At 48.0% G+C, this 17,778-nt stretch overlaps 1 protein-coding gene across 1 annotated transcript in view; it reads left to right on the top strand.

Moving 5' to 3' along the window:
* The first annotated feature begins 906 nt into the window (after positions 1-906).
* The window catches only part of C5 (complement C5), a 384,799-nt gene continuing 367,927 nt past the window's right edge, over positions 907-17,778 (top strand). The window contains exon 1 of the mRNA XM_085613588.1: positions 907-1,561. Coding sequence (XP_085469714.1) covers positions 1,497-1,561 — 65 coding nt within the window. The 5' untranslated portion in view covers positions 907-1,496. The remainder of the gene's footprint in view (positions 1,562-17,778) is intronic.

Raw genomic sequence — 17,778 nt, 5'->3', positions numbered from 1 at the left:
TGTTGGCATATTTGTTATGCAAATAAACCTGCAGCAATTTTCTCCACTAAGAATGTGCCTTGTCTGATTATTTCTCTAAGATATTGCTGTGGGAGGGATGGGGAGTGTTGCCGATATTGGCCTAAAGCTCAGCACAGGTAAAAGCTACAACCTTATCTTGGACTGAGCCTTGATCATAGGATGCAAGTAGGAGTTCAGGTTAAGGCTCCCCCACCAGGAGTTGGACCAGGAGGGCTGGTTTGCACGCTTCTCGTGAAGGACTTGCTGTCTTTATTCTGTCTCCTTAGAACGAACTCGTAGGTTTTAACATTCAGATTTTTTTTACCTCTGTACTAAATCAATTTTAGTGAAGTGAGAAACGTATGACCCTCTATGAATGTCCTCTTCTCCCGCTTGTTCTGTGTTTTATTTTGTTTTATTTCATCGTTTGTCATTTCGGTTTCGTCTACTTTTTTAAAAAAGACATGCATTGGTTGCACTTGAGCATCTCTTGTTTTGATGACCTCTTTCAGGGCCTACAACAGCCATAAAATACGCTTAAAGCATCGCCCCAATCCCACGGCACGGTCTGGCAACTCTGTTTACCGTGGCTCATTCAGACATGGGCTGCCTGTCAACACGTCTGGGCAGTGGGGGTTCGCCGGCTTTTGTCCCGGTGATTGCTCCTCCTTTCATCAGTGAATTGGGAGGCCTTAGCTTAGCCAGTATCGCAACACAGGGCCTTGGGGTGTCAGGAGAGGCGGGAGTCGAAAGGCCCTTTAACCTCAGCACAGTTACAATGATTAACTCCGCGGACCACCTTCCAACAGCAGGCCGGTTTAAGAGGACGGCCTATTGGGCCTTTGTGGACATAGTCAGTTCCTGCCCTCTGGAGAGTTCACCTGACGTCTCTGCCTCTTCGGACAGGGCAGTATCCTCGGACAGGGCCCTGGGCCAGTATCTGTGCTCTGGAGAGCTCACCAAACTGTCTCTGTCCCTCTGCAGACACAGCCAGTTCCTGCCCTCTGGGGAGCTCACCTGACTGTCTCTTTTCCTCTTCGGACAGGGCCAGTTCCTGCCCTCTGGAGGGCTCACCACACTGTCCCTCTGCGGGCATTGTCAGTACCTACCCTCCGGAGAGCTCACCGAACACTGTCTTTCCCTCTGCAGGCACAGCCTGTTCCTGCCCTCTGGAGAGCTCACCTGACTGTCTCTTTCCCTCTGTGGGCAGTGACAGCTCCTGTCATCTAGAGAGCTCTCCTGACTCTCTTTCCCTCTTCGGACAGGGCCAGTTCCTGCCCCCTGGAGAGCTCTCCTGACTCTTTCCCTCTGCGGACAGTAACAGTTCCTGCCCTCTGGAGGGCTCCCCTGACGGTCTCTTGCCTAGGCGGGCTCATAAAACGATGTATTTTGATACCTGACGGTGCAACGCTGCCTCGCACTCCCGCCTGGTTTCTAAGGCGCCTCCGGTCCTCTGCCAGTGCGAAGTGCGTCTGCCGTTTTCTCGTTTGCGGGTCATGGAGGTTTTCCACATCGCGTGCTTCTTGGCGCTATGTACAAGCAGCTGGAGCCAAGAACTAACGTAAGTTTACTAAAATGTGCCTAACTAAGCAGGGATGTAGGTGGGCTCACAAAGGTGTCTGATGGGGGGTGGGGGAGGGGGTAGTGGGGGATTATAGGTCTCTGAAATGGGCGTGGCTTGTATAACTAAGGCTGTGGCGGAACATGTAAACAAAACTTATTAGTGTTGCTCCCTTTGCATGCACTCAAATACAACCATGAATATTGTCTTTGTCAAGGGTTGTTAGATAAATGATTAAGGACAATGGTTTTGGTGTAAATAATTAATGTTGAAAATCTTTAAATTGTGAGTCTATGAATGAAGTTAATGAGGCCTGTGGACGAGGTAGTGGTGTATAGACTGTATCAATCACTCCCGTGTTTTTGCCATTATAGTTAAGGACATGAACACAGGGCCTTATAGGGACCCGTTTCAGTTCTTAATTACTACCGGATCCCAGACCTGGAGGGACCTGGCCCACTTAAAAGCTCTGCACCTGAGGGTCTCTGCTGTCTATTGTGAGGCTGCAGTGCCGGCTGTGGTGGAATGGCCTGCAGGCAGGGCCACTGGAATTTTCCGGCAGGGGAGCACCACATTATGTGTCAATTATGCATCAAGAAAAGTCAAATTATTTAGCATAATGTAACACATTTTTTGATAGTGTTACTCAATTATTTTTTAACTTTTTTCAAATGGTAATACTGCCCGGACAAAGACTTCACCTCACCAGTACCAGTTTAACAACCTAATGCAGAAATAAGCAACTGAAAGATGACCAGTTAATCTCTGCGGAGGGCCCTCCATTACGCACAGACATTTGTCAGCATCTTTTCAGTAACTTTTGATCCCATTGATCTAAAAACAAAACTATTTTTTGTAAAATTCTGCAGATTATGCGGCAGTTGATGGATTATGTGGCAAACTCATAATAATGGGAAAAAAGTCGCAGCCGCAGAATCGCATAATTTCAGTAGCTCTGCCTACTCAAGAGGTGCAGATTACAGTCAGAGCCTTGTCGGTGCAAGCCCATAGAGTGTTTGAAAATCTGTTATGTTATTGGTATTTGTGTAGCGTACAATCTGCCATTGTAGATCTTTAATGTCCGGCATTGTTATGGGCCTGTTGGTATCTAGGGCACAACAAGAGGGCTGGTGATCTCTGAAAAAAAGATGCAACCTATACTATTAGAGTTTTGCAAGATGCACTCTGATTTTACAGACCCAGCTGCCTTTTCACTTTACATTTGTAAGCTCCCGAGATGATCACAATTACCAGCACACATCTATTTTTTGGCTCTGTTTTTACTTTTATTGTTTATTTATAACGCCAACAGTCCACTTGCAATTGACATCTAGCGCCAAAAACGTAGGCTGTTACTAACTGACTCCGTTGTGTTGAAGATTTCGACCTCAGAAGGACTAAGGGCAGAGACAGCCCTGCTGCTTGCAGTAGGTTACATACAGACCTCTGTAGAAGGAACCAGATTCACTGTGTTTCTTACAGTGTCTCAAGCAGCACTGGCAGCCGAATGATTTTCTGAAACGTGAAACCTGAAACGTTTAGCCACCAGTGCTACTTTCAAGCCCGTAAGAAAGAAAGAGTGGGTCTGCCCTCAACAACCACAGCTTTAGCCTCACCTGCCTCATGCAGTGGCACATTTTGCTTCCGTCCAAAGGAGTACACATCATGGGGTAAACTGTGAGTGATTACATTTTTTTTCTGCTGAAATATACCCAACTGTCTAAATAAAAGTGCACTTCAAGAGCAAGTGCTGTGGGTTAATGCTTTACTCTACCAATGCTTTTTTTTCAATCAGACTTTTTTAAAATCATCTTTGTGTGTTTACACTACGTCTTCAGATAACACTAATCCATGTCATTAATGCCTTTATTTTGCTCCGACAAGAGTCGTATTTTCCTGTGATGTTTACGAAAACTCAACAAATGTTTTATCTATTTCTTTCTGAGTATAATTGAGTGCTAAGAAAGACCTAAGCTGTTCTTTTTAAATTTATTTGCGATTATCATTTTTTAAATTTGAAATGGCGAGCTTATGGCCTACACCTTTAGGTGGTGGCATTTCTCGTGTTATTTTCATGGCATTTGCTTGCGACAATAACCATTACACAAGCTTGGTAAGGCCAGAAGTATTAGCTTTGTCAATGTTTGCTCTAGACCAAAGGTATTCGAGCTTCTTTGCTCTGTGGCCCCGTAAACAAAATGTTTTCAAGTGAGGCCCCCTCCAAACCTTTGTTGCAAAGATTGGGATGGTGGGAGGGACAGGGCTAAGCACAAATGGTGGGGCGCATAGGATCATTTTAGGGCATTCTTCTGTAGCTTGTAGTCCACGCTAAGGGCCCGATTGCGATGTGGGATGGACCAGAGTCTGTCTGACATCGCTCTGGAAATGGAACCGAACGACCTCCTGTCGTTGGTTCCAGCCCAGCTATTAGAATGTGACCGAACCCTGTTGCAATTCTATTCTTTTGTATGGGAGCATGCATTCCCATGCTCTCATAGCAAAGAGCGGAGGTGTAATTCATTCCTGCACCCGATGGCAGGCACCTCAAGGCCTTTCACCCATGGGGGCCCTGCTGGGGGGCCTCAAAGACGCTTTCCCAATGCCTTTCTATGTCAGAACGGCCAGCACAGAAAGGCATTGAGAAACTGCCATTGTAATCCCTCAGCCCGAAGGGATTACTGCAAGCCTTCCGAATGGCGGACGGGCTCGTCACCCATTCGGTACTCCTGTTTGTAATAATTTCCGACCAACTCCATCAAAATGGGTCGGTCGGAAATTATTACAAACAGGAAATTACGATGCAGTGAGGATGGCTCCAAGCGAGGGGCAGAGCCATTCCTTACTGCATCATAATCGGGCCCTAAATGTGAGGTTTATAAAAGAGTAAATGCATTAAAAACAAGGATTTGCAATGCAATAGGTGTCACATTTATGAGCTATTGGCATTGTAAATGACAATAGCTTAAATTCTCGCAAATGCTAGACCAAGTGCATTGCCAATATTTTTCTTTCCAAGAGCCCCATGCCGAGCCTGCTTGTTAATAGACGCACATCCCTTTCTTTAGACAAGTGACGTAAAAAAAAAGGTGTGCGGCAGCCAATAACGTGAAATCATGGTATGGGACCCTTTTACCAAAAAAGCATTTTCAGCATTACAGTATTTTCATTATAATGGCGGCTGTGCCCCTTTCTTAAGACGCGGCATGTCTAAAGAAAGGGGCGTGTCCTCTATTAACGTGCAAGCACTGCATGGGGCGCTTGGAAACAACAACAAACAAGCATTTGCAATGCAATAGGTCTCGCATTCACGCGAGTTTAAGCTATTGGCATTGTAAATGACACTGCCTTTTATTTAAGTTATAAAAAAGAAAACAAAAATAAAAGGCATTGTTATTTGTAATGTGAGTAGCTCAAACTTGCGTAAATGCGAGACCTATTGCATTGCAAATGTTTGTTCTGCAAATGTAGAGGGGAGTAGAATTACGTGTTGTCAAGTAGAGTGGAAATATGCAGAGTGAAATTATGATGTGTGGGGTGAAATTATGTGGCATGAAAGTATGTTGAGTGGCTTGGAACTGTGTGGCATGGAGCTGAATTGTGAGATGTGGAATTCTTTGGCGTGGTGTGGCATAGACTGCAATTGTATGGAAATGAATTATGTTACCTGGAGTTAAATTATGTGGCATGGTGTGGAATTAAGGGATGTGGTGTGGAATTAGTTGGCATGGCGTGGAGTAGGATTATATGGTGTGGTGTGGAATTGTGTGGAGTGGAATTGTGCGGCATGGAATTGTGTGGCATGGAATTGTGTTGAGAGGAATGGAAGTATGTGTCATGGAATGGAGTGGAAATATGTGGCATGGAATGAAATTATGTGGTGGACTTGAATTATGTGCCGCTAAGTGGAATTATGTTATTGAGTGGATTCATTAATAGTGGAGTGGAATTATGTGGCATGTAATTATATTCCATGGAGTGTAATTATGTGGTATGGCATGGAATTAATTGGTGTGGATTTGTGTGGTGTGGCCTAGAATTGTGGGGTGTTGAGGAAAATTGTGAGACATGGAATTGTGTGGCGTGGTATGCAATTGTGTGACATGGAGTGCAATTCTGCGGAGAGGAAGTATGGGGGTGGAGTGGAATTATGAGATGTGGTGTGGAATTATGGGGTGTGGTATGGAATTATGTGGCATGCAATTGTGTGCCATGGAATAGAATTATGTGGTGTGGATTTATGAGAAGTGGAGAGCACTTTATGTGGCATGGAATTATGTGGAGTGGAATTATTTTGCATTCACTGAGATAGACATGTTACTGTGTGGCGTGAACTACAATTATGTGACGTGGTGTGCAATTGTGTGGAGAGGAATTCAGTGCCGTGAAGTGGAATTATGTGACATGGTGTGAAATCAAGTGGTGTGGCATAGAATTAGGTGGCAAGGAGTGGAATTATGCTCCGTGGAGTAGAATTATGAGATGTGACATGGAATGGTCTGGCCTGGAATTGTCTGGTGTGGAATTGTGTGGTGTGAAATTATGTTGGTTTGGGGAGATTAAATTTAGGTGGTACAGTGTGGTACAATGTGGAATTATGTGGTATGGAGTGGAATTATGTCTCATGGAGTGGAATTATGTAGCATGATGTGGAGTCGTGATGTTGCATGGAGTGAAATTATGTGGGATGGAGTTGAATTGTGTGGCATGGAATTGTGGGGTGTTGACTAGTGGAATTGTGTGGTGTAGAGTAGAATTAGGTGGCGTGAAATTATGTGGAGAAGAATTGTGTTGCATGGAATTGTTTGGCATGGTATTGTGCGGCATTGAGAGGATTGGAATTATGCGACATGGAGTGGAATTATGTGGCTTGGATTGGAAATATGAGGGTGGAGTGCATTTAGGTGGCATGGAGTTGAATTGTGTGGTTCAGAATTGTGTTGCATGGAGTGTAATTGTGTTGACTGGAGTGGAATTGTGCAACATGGAATTGTGTGGCGTGAAATGCAATTGTGTGATGTGGAGTGCATTTGGGTGACATGGAGTGTCACTGAGTGGAGTGGAAATCATATAGCATGGAGTGGAATTATGTGACATGGTAATGAATTGTGTGGTGTTGAGTGGAATTACGTGCCGTGGAATTATGTGGCATGGAGCCGAATTATGTTGATTTGAATTGTGTGGCATGGAATTACATGCCATGGATTGGCTTTAAGTGGCGCAGAATTTTTTGGCATGGAATTGTGTGGTGTGAAATTGTATGGCGTGCAATTGTGTGCCATGGAGTGAAATTTTGAGACATGCAATTGTGAGGAGTGCCACTGTGTGACATGGAGTGCAATAGTGTGGAGTGAGATTAAGTGATGTGGAGTGGAATTATGTGACGTGGCGTGGAATTATGTGGTGTGGAGTGAAAGTGTGTGGCATATAGTAGAATTATGTGGCATGGATTTATGTGATGTGCAATTGTGTCGCATGGCAAGGAATTGAGTTGAGTGGAAATATGTTGATCTGAATTATGTGGCACGAAAGGGAAGAGGCATTATGTGACACAGAGTGGAATTATGTTGTAGGGAGTGAAATTATGTGGCATAGTATGTGGCATGATGTGGAATTATATGTTGTGCACTGAAGTGGAATTATGTGGTATGGAGTAGAATTATGTGGCATGGAATTGTGTGAGTGGAAATTTGTTGCATGAGTGGAATTATGAGATGTGGAATTGTGTTGCATGGAACTGCGAGGCCTTGAGTGGTGTGGAATTATGTGGCATGGGGTGAAATGATGTGGTATGGAGTGGATTGAAAATAGGTGGAGTGGAATTATGTGACTTGGAGGGGTAATATATGGCATGAAATTATGTGGTGTGGAGTTGAATTACGTTGCGTGGAACTTGGTTGCGTGGGATTCTGTGGTGTGGAGTCGAATTGTGAGACATGGAATTGTGCAGCATGGAGAGCAATTGTGTGGCATGAAGGGCAGATGTGTAACTTGGAGTGCAATTGTGTGATGTGGAATGCCATTGTGTGGAGTGGAGTCATGTAGGGAGGAGTGGAATTATGTTACACTTTGTTGAATTATGTGGTGTTCTGTCAAATTATGTGGCATGATGTGGAGTGGCATTATGTGATGTGGAGTAGAATTATGTGACATAGAATTGTGTAGCATGGCGTGGAATTGTGTTGCATTGAGTGGTGTAAAATTATGTGGCATATAATAAAGCATAATTATGTATAGAGGTCATTTAAGTGCCTGCTGCTTGTTTCCTCTGACAGATGGTCACTTGAGAGCAATGTATCGGAGTTTGGAGCTGATCAATAACGTGTCCACAGGACCCGATGGCTCAGAGGGGAAACAGCAATTAAGGAGGATGTCTCTGTCTCCCTTCACGCCCAGGGAGGAGGGAGATGCGAGCAGAGCATCAAAGGGCTGGGTGAGAAGGGAGGGGGGAATGCAAGGGTCAGAGTGGCGAAAGTGAAAGTAATCGAGCAGAGCATCAAAGGACTGGGTGAGAAGGGAGGGGGGAATGCAATTAGCAGAGGAGCAGCTGTGCACATGCATGTGATCTCGTGCACTCAAGGTTTAGGCCAGCCAAAAGTGTGGGTAGCACTTTGAAAATCCCACATATAAAATGTCTCTTCGAGCCTTTGGCTCACGAGACCTAAAAAAGTGAATAAAGAGTAAAAAAAACCATGCAGCTGCATTCTGCGCTGCAAATAAACCATAGGTTCAGCATTAGGAGAGAAACCATAGGTTCAGCATTAGGAGAGAGCGTGTCCTGCCTGCAACAGCAGGCAGGTGAAAACAATTTTAAAAAATAGTGCTTGGAAGCTGTAATTAAAGCCTACCGAGTAACCACACATGTAAGAGGGCCAGTTCTTATTGGTGGTTACAAGATCAGACAAAACGGTCCTAAGGAGGGACTACTAAGCCTATTGACCAATGAAGAGCTAGAGTTTACAAATGACAATGACACACGGCAATGAAAAAAATGGGCTGAGAGTGGGCAGAGTTCCTACTTGCATACAGAATGCCTTGCAGAGCAGCTGCCCAAGCTAAAAAACGAAATAGACCAAAATACTGCTCTCCATAATCTGCGTGTTGTGAGTCACTCACACCTCTGGGCCCCGGTGCAACTGCACCTGCAGCGCTAATGACAGCTCTGGCACTGTGTAGCAGGCTGCCACCTCTGCCTCTTTCATCACTTTCCCCATGCCTGACCATCACTCTTATTCTGAAACAGACTACCTGTCCCTTGCAGAAAATAATGATCTCCCACAGAAAAGAATATTGCCCTCCTCTTTGCAGCAAGGGTGCCCATCCCCACCACCATCCCTGGGCCAAATATTTGATGATATCCACGGCTCGCACGCCTTTCTTCTTTCTCCAGGGCCGTTATTCTAAGGAAAAGGTGTCCACACAATCAGGGCTCTGCACAGGAATGCAGCCATCAGGTCTCCTCCATGCCGCCCTCTCGACTCACCCTAAAGGACTTCTGAAAATAAAAACAGGTCAAAGTGGGTGAGCTCTGTGGGGAATGTTGTGCCCATGTTTTTTTGGGGATTAAAAAACAAATTCCCATACTTTTTGCTAAACACAACCATCTCTGAATGATTAATTCTGGCCTTAAGGTTTCTCTGGCTGACACTGAATGGGTCTCCTGTTTTGTGAAGCTCAGGGAGGGACAGAGGGCCTAGGAAAAATAAGCATTGGCATAGCCAATAGGTCGCGCCTGTGGGACCTTATAAGAGTTTATTAAGGAGATGTCTTTGCCTGTACTTAAAGGTGTTGTTTAAGCGTTAACACTTTAATGTAGCGTCCTTCATTTTTAAAGCTGTCTACCAGAGGACCACTACACTAACTTGTCATAAATTTTGAAGAACGTCATGAAATCCTCCCTGTGAGGGGGAAGAGGGAGCTACAACTCCATTTCCAGATGCCGGGGAAAACTGGGAAAACTGGGAAAGAGAGCAGCGAGGTAGGGCGGAGCTCTGACGAGAGAGCTGCCATACCATTCGCTTCTGCCAGACCGAGCCGCTGTACGCTCCCAAAAGCCATGGACGGCAGCGAGAGGAGAGGAGAAGGAGTAGCTGTAGAGAGAGAGAGAAGAGATGGTAAGTGTAGAGGAGGTGGAAATAGTGGTGCAAGCAAGGAAGTGGATAGCAAATGGAAAGGAGGAGGGGGGAGAGGTTGGCCAGAAGAAGTAGTGGTTGCTGATCGGCACACCTGGCCCTAAGATAACTGTTCAAAGTCTCAAGATTTGGGGACAGCCATTCTGGGGAAAGATGTCCTAGTCTACATTAAGACGTCCATCGAAAAGTCAGGTTTGCTCAAAATGATTTAAGAAACAGGGCTGCATTAGAAAAACATCAACAAGAAGGCTGCTTTTTGCATGTACTGCATAAAAGATTTTATGCGTGATGATTGTATAATATTGTCTCATGCATTTCTCATGAACAACAGTACAAGCCTTCGATATGCGGACTGATAAACAAACAGCCAATACCACGAGGAGAAACAGTAATAGTCCTGTGGGTGGGTCCACAATACCCCTGCTAGCATATGTTTAAGAATTACTAACAAATCATTTGCTAGATTGCAACAACTGTCTGTTGTCAGATTTAAAAATATGGGGCATAGCACGTTTGAACACTGTTTTGTATGAAATGTAAACACTGTATATTCTGCTACAGGTGAGACTGGTCTGGAACACTAGGCCGGTCCACACGTATTGGGTGACTGGAAACGTGGTTAGTAGTGGGCTAGATTTTTTTATTTACAACTGTGCCAAAAGACACTCCATTTCCCTATTTTTTGCTAAGAGGGGATGGGAGGAAAAGGGATGACAGTAATCAAAATAACTTTAGGACTATAGAAGGGGTATCCAGGGGAATCAGTGGAAAGAGGGCTGTGACACAAATGATTTAAATATTATCACACTGCAACACCTCTTTTACAGATCCATTTCAAGGAACTGAAACCACAAATGTATCAATACTATTGAGTCCTGAAATGGAAAACCCTTGAGAACAATGAAACTACTGTATGCCCTTAAATACCTGTGCTTAGATTAATAAGCGCTGAGTAGAAATGCTATGCAGGCAGGTACCTCCTTCCGTGTATGTCATCACATGCCCACATTATTGCCACCCACATCACAAAATACATAAGTCACAGTCACGAGCCACATACCCCATCATATACAAATAAACGCACACTTTAACATGCAGATGTACATCATAACATGCACAAGTCACTGCAGAACACGGCATAACACATACAAAATACTGCCACAAATGGCATCACAAACATGTCACACTGCCACGTAACCACTACATGCATGAGTTACCACAATGAGAATATCACATGCACACATCACCATAAGGAGAGAAAATACATTGCACTGCTGTGACCCAGGCAAAGTAAACTGTGGGATTTTATGGGTTCTCAAGAGGGAAGGGGGAGGGGTGGAGATAGTGGGAGGGAGAGAGAGGAAGAGTGAAGGGGTGCACGGGGAGACAGTGAAGGCGCAGATAGACGGGAACGAGACATAAGAAAGAGTGAAAAAAACAGTAAAGAGACGTGCAAGCTTTCTGAAGACTTTTCTGGCTTTCCTGTAGAGAGCAGCGCCCCGGCCGGTGTGTGCTGGCAAAGCTGCCCGCTCTCGCCCCCATGCCTCCCATGCCTGCCGTCTGGTTCCCAAGTAGTAACAAAATAAAGTGCTGCAAAATATAGCGTGGCCATGTTGAAGCTGTGTTCACAGCACAAGACGAGTTTAGTGGAAAAAAGAGTGCTGCAAACAAACAAAAAATACAGTCGGAGTGTAAGGGTACATGCAACTTGGAGAGTCGCTACAAAGTGAAAAACACACCCAAAGGTGAGCCGAAAAGCAGCCTCTTACCAATAAGAAGAAAGGAATTCAGAAAGGCACAAGAAGGAACAAATGGAAAGCAGTGGGCGTGGCCTATGCACTCCGACCAGATACAGCATGCCTCGCAGATCAGCGCATGCGTGCTGCTAGGTTCGATTTAAAAAATAGGTCTTGTCGCCAGGGTGCCTAGCCTGCTGTCAGAAATAAAAGTCTAAATGTGCGACTGGTTAATCACTAAATGTAAAGGCTACTTGAGAGATAATAAAGACGTTAATTGATGGAGTATCTTGAAGCTTCATGTTGAGAAAGATGATTTCTTTTTGAGAGTGCTTTATCAGCTGAGTTCTGGAGGGTGTTCTTCTGTTGGACACTTAAAAAATGCACTGGGTACAGTCTAATGACCTCCGACTAAAATATGTATGTTGAGAGCACTCGTTTTATCTAAATCATTTTGTACTAGCCTTTCTTATAGTGTCTGCAGTGCGATTATAACATCATAACTTACATAGTCACAGCACCTTCTATCACAGGCAGGGACTTGAAGCGCTATAAATACACAAACCATATATCAACCAACAGATTTCATTCTGTCACACTCTGGTCACCCACAAACAGCCCTCTGCAGTGTTCACATTACCACCTCGGGTTTCATAACGTAAAAGAGCGCATTTTGCATCTTGCATTTATTTTTTAGGTGTGTGCATTATTTTATATGCAGTTATATGAAACTGAAAGAAGAACACATTTTAGCCACCTCTTTGACCACGCCGCCAGACTCACTGACCCTGTCCTCATGGCGGCCAGGATCACAGTTCACATACTTTTTTTGAGACAGCCTGGAAACGAGGTCGCCTGTTATGACACATAATTTTATTGAGTGGACGAATCATCCCCGGGTGGATCTCTCTGCGCATGAGCACCTAACAGGTCGTAGTTTCATGATCACATTAGAGATTAAGCAGCCATGTTTTTAAATAATCTTAAATGAAGGTAGGTCCAAGAAGAGTGAAGGTGCAGGAGGAGCTGGTTCCAGTGTTTCTGGGCCAGAAAAGAGAAAGAGCCTCCCCCATGCCTGGCCCTACGAACATGCCTAGGACATAAGCAATAATTAGCTGGATCTAAGGTAACGAGCCGGAACGTATAGCTGAAGCTTGTTTTTAAGATACCATGAGCCACTCCCATGCAAGGATTTGAAAACCAGACCGAGACGCTTTACTTACCATTATGCAATCGCACTCCTCGGCAGCCCCTCTCCCATACCCCCACACCCCTGTAGTATCCTCCGATGCGGGGTAGCGGTGCAGTCTACCAGCGTTGGAGGTGTTGCGCTACCGCTGACGTGTGACGTCAGGCGCTGGGGATAAATAAAGGGGCGTGGCCCGCGAACGGCAGTCAGGACCACGCTGGGACTAACACGAGTGTCCGTGTCTGTTCTGTGCCATATCAGCGCGAGTAGTATGCGCGCAATCTGCCTCAAGGCCATCACACTGGTGACGAGGGGCAGAAACGACCCCATGCAGAGGTGTTAATGAGCCATGGTGTTAAATAGCCATTTACTGCGTGGACAGTGAACTGTGCTCACAGCCCTGGATCCACGAAGCTCTGCCTGGCCTGGGTTGAACTGTGGTGTGCCCCATGTGAGTCGGCTGCATCCCTGAGCAGCCTTGCGACCCGGGAGAGGGCCTGGAAAAGGGGGTTTGTCCAAACACTCGACCGGTGGAGCTCACGGAGGAGTGTGCCCAGCATCCTGGAAGGGGGAGGCACCTGCGGTGAGGCCTACCACAGACAAGCCACAGGAAAGGCCCTGACAGCTTCTTCATTGTCCTCGGCCGGGCGGCTGCCACTGTGCCCAGGAGGTAAGCAGTGCACGTGCTGCGAGGTGTGTTTGCGGCTGCGCCAAGATGGCGTCAATCCCCGCCATCGAGCCCTTTGTGGTGGACGGAGCCTCCTCGTCCCTTGCCCCGCGATGGAGAGACTGGACTGATCGCCTCCAGATCTACTTTGAAGGGGCAGGCATAGCCCGGGACAGGCGCAGAGCCCTACTCCTCCACCTGGAGGCAAAGACATCCATCGCATTTACAAGACCCTGGTGGAAGCCACACCTAAAACCTACATCACGCTTCTCAACGCCCTAAATGTGCACTTCGAGCCGATGGCGAATAGGGACTACGAGCGATTCATCTTTCGCCAGGCCAAGCAAGAAGCAGAGGAATCGCTAGACGCGTTCCATGGGCGCCTGAGAGAACTGGCCAGCACGTGCGGATTTAGGGATGAACAGGAAGAAATCCGAGGTCAGATAATACAAGGATGCTACTCATCCAAACTCCGAGTAAACATTATTCAGGAGGATTGCAAATCTCTAGCGGACACCCTCACCGTGGGCCGGTCAAAAGAATTGTCGCAAGCCAGAGCATCTCACATGGAGGCGGCTCTCCACCGCCCTGTCAAGACGCGGTGGACACGACAAACGTGGTGAGGCCCAAAACGCGGCAAACAACAGGGAGAAAACAGCAAGACAGGAAAAAGGGATGCGGCTACTGCGGAGGCACACCCCATCGCATGCAAGACTGTCCAGCGAGAGGGAAAAGATGCAGTGCATGCGGGTGGATGAACCACTTTGCGGCAGTATGCCGGTCCACGAAATCACGGAAGGAGGCAGCTCAGACCGTGGCTGAAGAGCGGGACGGAGAGGACATGGATGATGACGCGGGAGAGTACCCGGTCCACTACGTGTTCGCAGTAGATCAGCCACGACGGAAGAGACGACGACTTCCAAGGTGCAAAGTCAAGATCCAGGACCAGGATGTGAGAGCCACTATAGACATGGGGGCCTCGATCAAGCTAATGGCGGCCAATGTGTATAATCAACTAAGTCCGTGTCCCCCGTTAAGCGAAGCAGGGATCAGAGTATTCGCATATGGACAGAAGACACCAATCCCGCTCTTGGGGTGTTTCAAGACGGAGATGAGACACAAAGACCTCAAGATACCCACCACAGTGTACGTGACTCCAGAGGGAAGCGGTATGCTGATAAGCGGACAGTCAGCAGAAGAGCTGAGGTTGATATCTTTCGCCCTGGCGGTGCAGGAGGAAGAATTAGAGGCCATCATGGAGGAGTTCGAAGACGTTTTCAAGGGCATCGGATGCCTGAAAGGGAAAGAAGTTTCTCTCCACATCGACCAGTCAGTTCAACCGGTGGCGTTGAGGCACAGGCGCATTGCATTCCACTTGCGCAAGAAGGTCGAAGAAGAGCTGGAGACACTGGAGAAGCAAGGGATTATAGAAAAGGTCAGTGGACCCACCCCTTGGGTGTCCCCGATCGTAGTGGCAAGGAAACCGAAACAGCCGGGGCAGGTCCGCATCTGCGTTGACATGCGAATCCCAAATGCCGCGGTGAAAAGGGAACGTCACCTAACCCCCACCATTGACGACATCCTGGGAGAACTGAACGGCGCAAGATGGTACTCGAAGATGGATCTCCGGTCTGGATATCACCAACTGCCGCTACACCCGGACACTCGCTATATCACCACATTCTCCATGCACGTCGGCCTCAGGCGCTACCGACGCCTCAATTTCGGAATCTCAAGTGCCGCCGAGGTGTTCCAAAACACCATCCGAGAAGTCCTTAGCGGGCTACCAGGGGTCTTGAACGTAAGCGACGATCTCCTTGTATACGCCTCATCGATAGAAGATCACCACCGAAGACTTCGCAGGGTCCTCCAGAGGATCAAAGATTCAGGACTGACCCTACACAGGGAGAAGTGCCAATTTGTAAAGAGAAAGATCAGTTTCTTTGGCTACACATTCTTCGACCAAGGAGTCGCCCTGGACCCTGACAAGGTGAAAGATGTACAGGAAGCCCCGGCACCCTCCAACATTTCGGAAATAAGGAGCTTCCTAGGGATGGTGAACTTCTGTGGGCGATTTGTCCCGGACTTGTCGAACCTCACGAAGCCCCTCAGGGAACTGACAAAATCCACCACCCCATGGCAATGGGGCCCTAAACAGGAACAAGCCTTTAAAGATACCAAGGCAGCCTTGTCGGCAGACACAACCCTCTCATACTTCGACCCGTCCCGATCCACCAATGTCGCTGTGGACGCCAGCCCATATGGGCTAGGAGCAGCGCTCACACAGTTGCAAGGAAATGGAGAGTGGGTCCTGATAGCATATGCGAGCCGCTCCCTGATGGACACAGAACAGAGATACTCGCAGATAGAGCGAGAAGCGATCGCCATCCACTGGGCCTGTTGACATTTCCACGTCTACGTGTACGGCCATCCGTTCACGGTGTCCACAGACCACAAACCCCTCATTCCCCTGTTTCAAGGGTCAGCGTCAAAGCCTCCGCCGAGGATTGAGAAATGGATCCTTCAACTACAAGAGTACGACTACCGAGTGGAATACAAACCAGGCTCATCCAATCCCGCAGACTATCTTTCGAGGCATCCCAGGGTGGCCACCAAAGCGGAAGAAGAGGACGCCGAAGACATGGAGGAATATGTCCGGCTTGTATCGGAAAGATCCCGGCCACTTCCCATGAGCCTTGAGACGATCGTAGAAGCCACCCAGAGGGACGAATGCCTGCAACTTGACCTGATGGCGGTCCAGTCGAATGACTGGCACCCCATTCAGTCCTCCATGGCTAGACGAACGCCGCATGCAAAGGCCGTCCTGGAGTCAATTGTGTGGGTCAAGGATGAACTCTCAGTTGACAACAGCGGATGTCTGCTCCGAGGCCCGCGACTGGTGATCCCATCTAGTCTGGCTCAACAAGCGGTGGACCTCGCACACCGGGGCCATCAAGGCATAGTGAAGACGAAGAGTCGGCTGAGGGCCAAGGTATGGTTCCCAGGGATGGATCCAATGGTGGAGCAGACAGTCAGAACATGCTCGTGGTTCCAGGCGTCGGGTCAGCCGGATCACCCCCACCCCGTCATTACCGAAGAAAACCCCCAACGACCATGGGAGCGAGTTAGTGCAGACTTTGGGCACCTCCCTGATGGACGCTATGTCCTGGTGATCGTCGACGACTATACGAAGTACCCAGATGTTGAGGTGGTGGGAAGTCAGACAGCCGCAGAAGTCATCACAAAATTCGAAAAGACCATAGCCACCCATGGAATATTCGAGGTGGTGAAGACAGACAACGGCCCACCCTTCCAAGGGCAGGAGTTTGCTGACTATCTCAAGGCTTTGGGGATTCAACACCAGAAAGTGACCCCACGCTGGCCTCAGGCAAATGGGGAAGTGGAGAGGTTCATGCGGACTCTCAACAATGTAATACGCATCGCGCATGCCGATGGGTCGCCACTCGAGAGAGCCATCTACAGCTTCCTGAGAGAATATCGGCTGACGCCTCATCTTACGACAGAAGCAGCTCCTGGACCGGCAAGCATGGGCCGGGTAGTGCGAGACACCATCCCGCATCACCCAAGCTGGACCCCGTCTCAGATTGACGCCGGAAAGATCCTAGCCAACAGGACCAACTCCAATGACCAGGCCAGTGCCGACCGACGAGCCCGAATGTCAGCCATTCAAGTGAGAGACAAAGTCTATATCAAGGACAGGTACCCCGGGAGCAAATTCCGGCTCCCATTCGAACCTAGACCCTGGACAGTTGTCCGACGAACCGGCACCATGATAACCGCAAGAAGAGGAATCGAGGAGGTCCCACGGAACACCTCCTTCTTCAAAAAGTTGCACGCCGGGACTCCGGACCTGCAATCGTCCGAACACCTGGGCGCCAGGCCAAGTCATCCGCCATGGAGGGAGGCGCAGAAGGTGATCAAGGAACGACCCCCACCGAAGATGATGATCGATCCGACCAGGGTGCACCCTCTGTGCCAGGAACACCAGGCGGAGGTCTGCCAAGCTCTCCGGTGAGGTCCCCTGGGAGCGAAGCCTCGCAAGGGATGACCCCCACAGTGCCGTCATTGCGGGGACAGGGCTCCGGATACGGCCTGAGAAGAAATCCGGCGCCATCCTCCCAGCTGGCTGACTTCTTGGTGTGAAAGACCTGGGATTGGAATTCTAGTGACTGGTAACAGATCTACAAGATCAATGTTTGTTTGTTGTTTGATAAAGGTTAGAAGGAATGTAGTATCCTACGCATGACGTCAGGCGCTGGGGATAAATAAAGGGGCGTGGCCCGGGAACGGCAGTCGGGACCACGCTGGGACTAACAAGAGTGTCCGTGTCTGTTCTGTGCCATATCAGCGCGAGTAGTATGCGCGCAATCGGCCTCAAGGCCATCACAACCCCCTCACTTCCGGGTATACAGCCACGTGTCTCCACGCCCCACAGTGTGACGACTTCTGCTCTAGGCACTCACTGGCTCAAAATT

Source organism: Triturus cristatus, chromosome 1_2, assembly GCF_964204655.1.
Source record: "Triturus cristatus chromosome 1_2, aTriCri1.1, whole genome shotgun sequence".
Lineage (NCBI taxonomy): Eukaryota > Metazoa > Chordata > Amphibia > Caudata > Salamandridae > Triturus > Triturus cristatus.
This window is presented reverse-complemented; position numbering and strand designations above follow the sequence as displayed.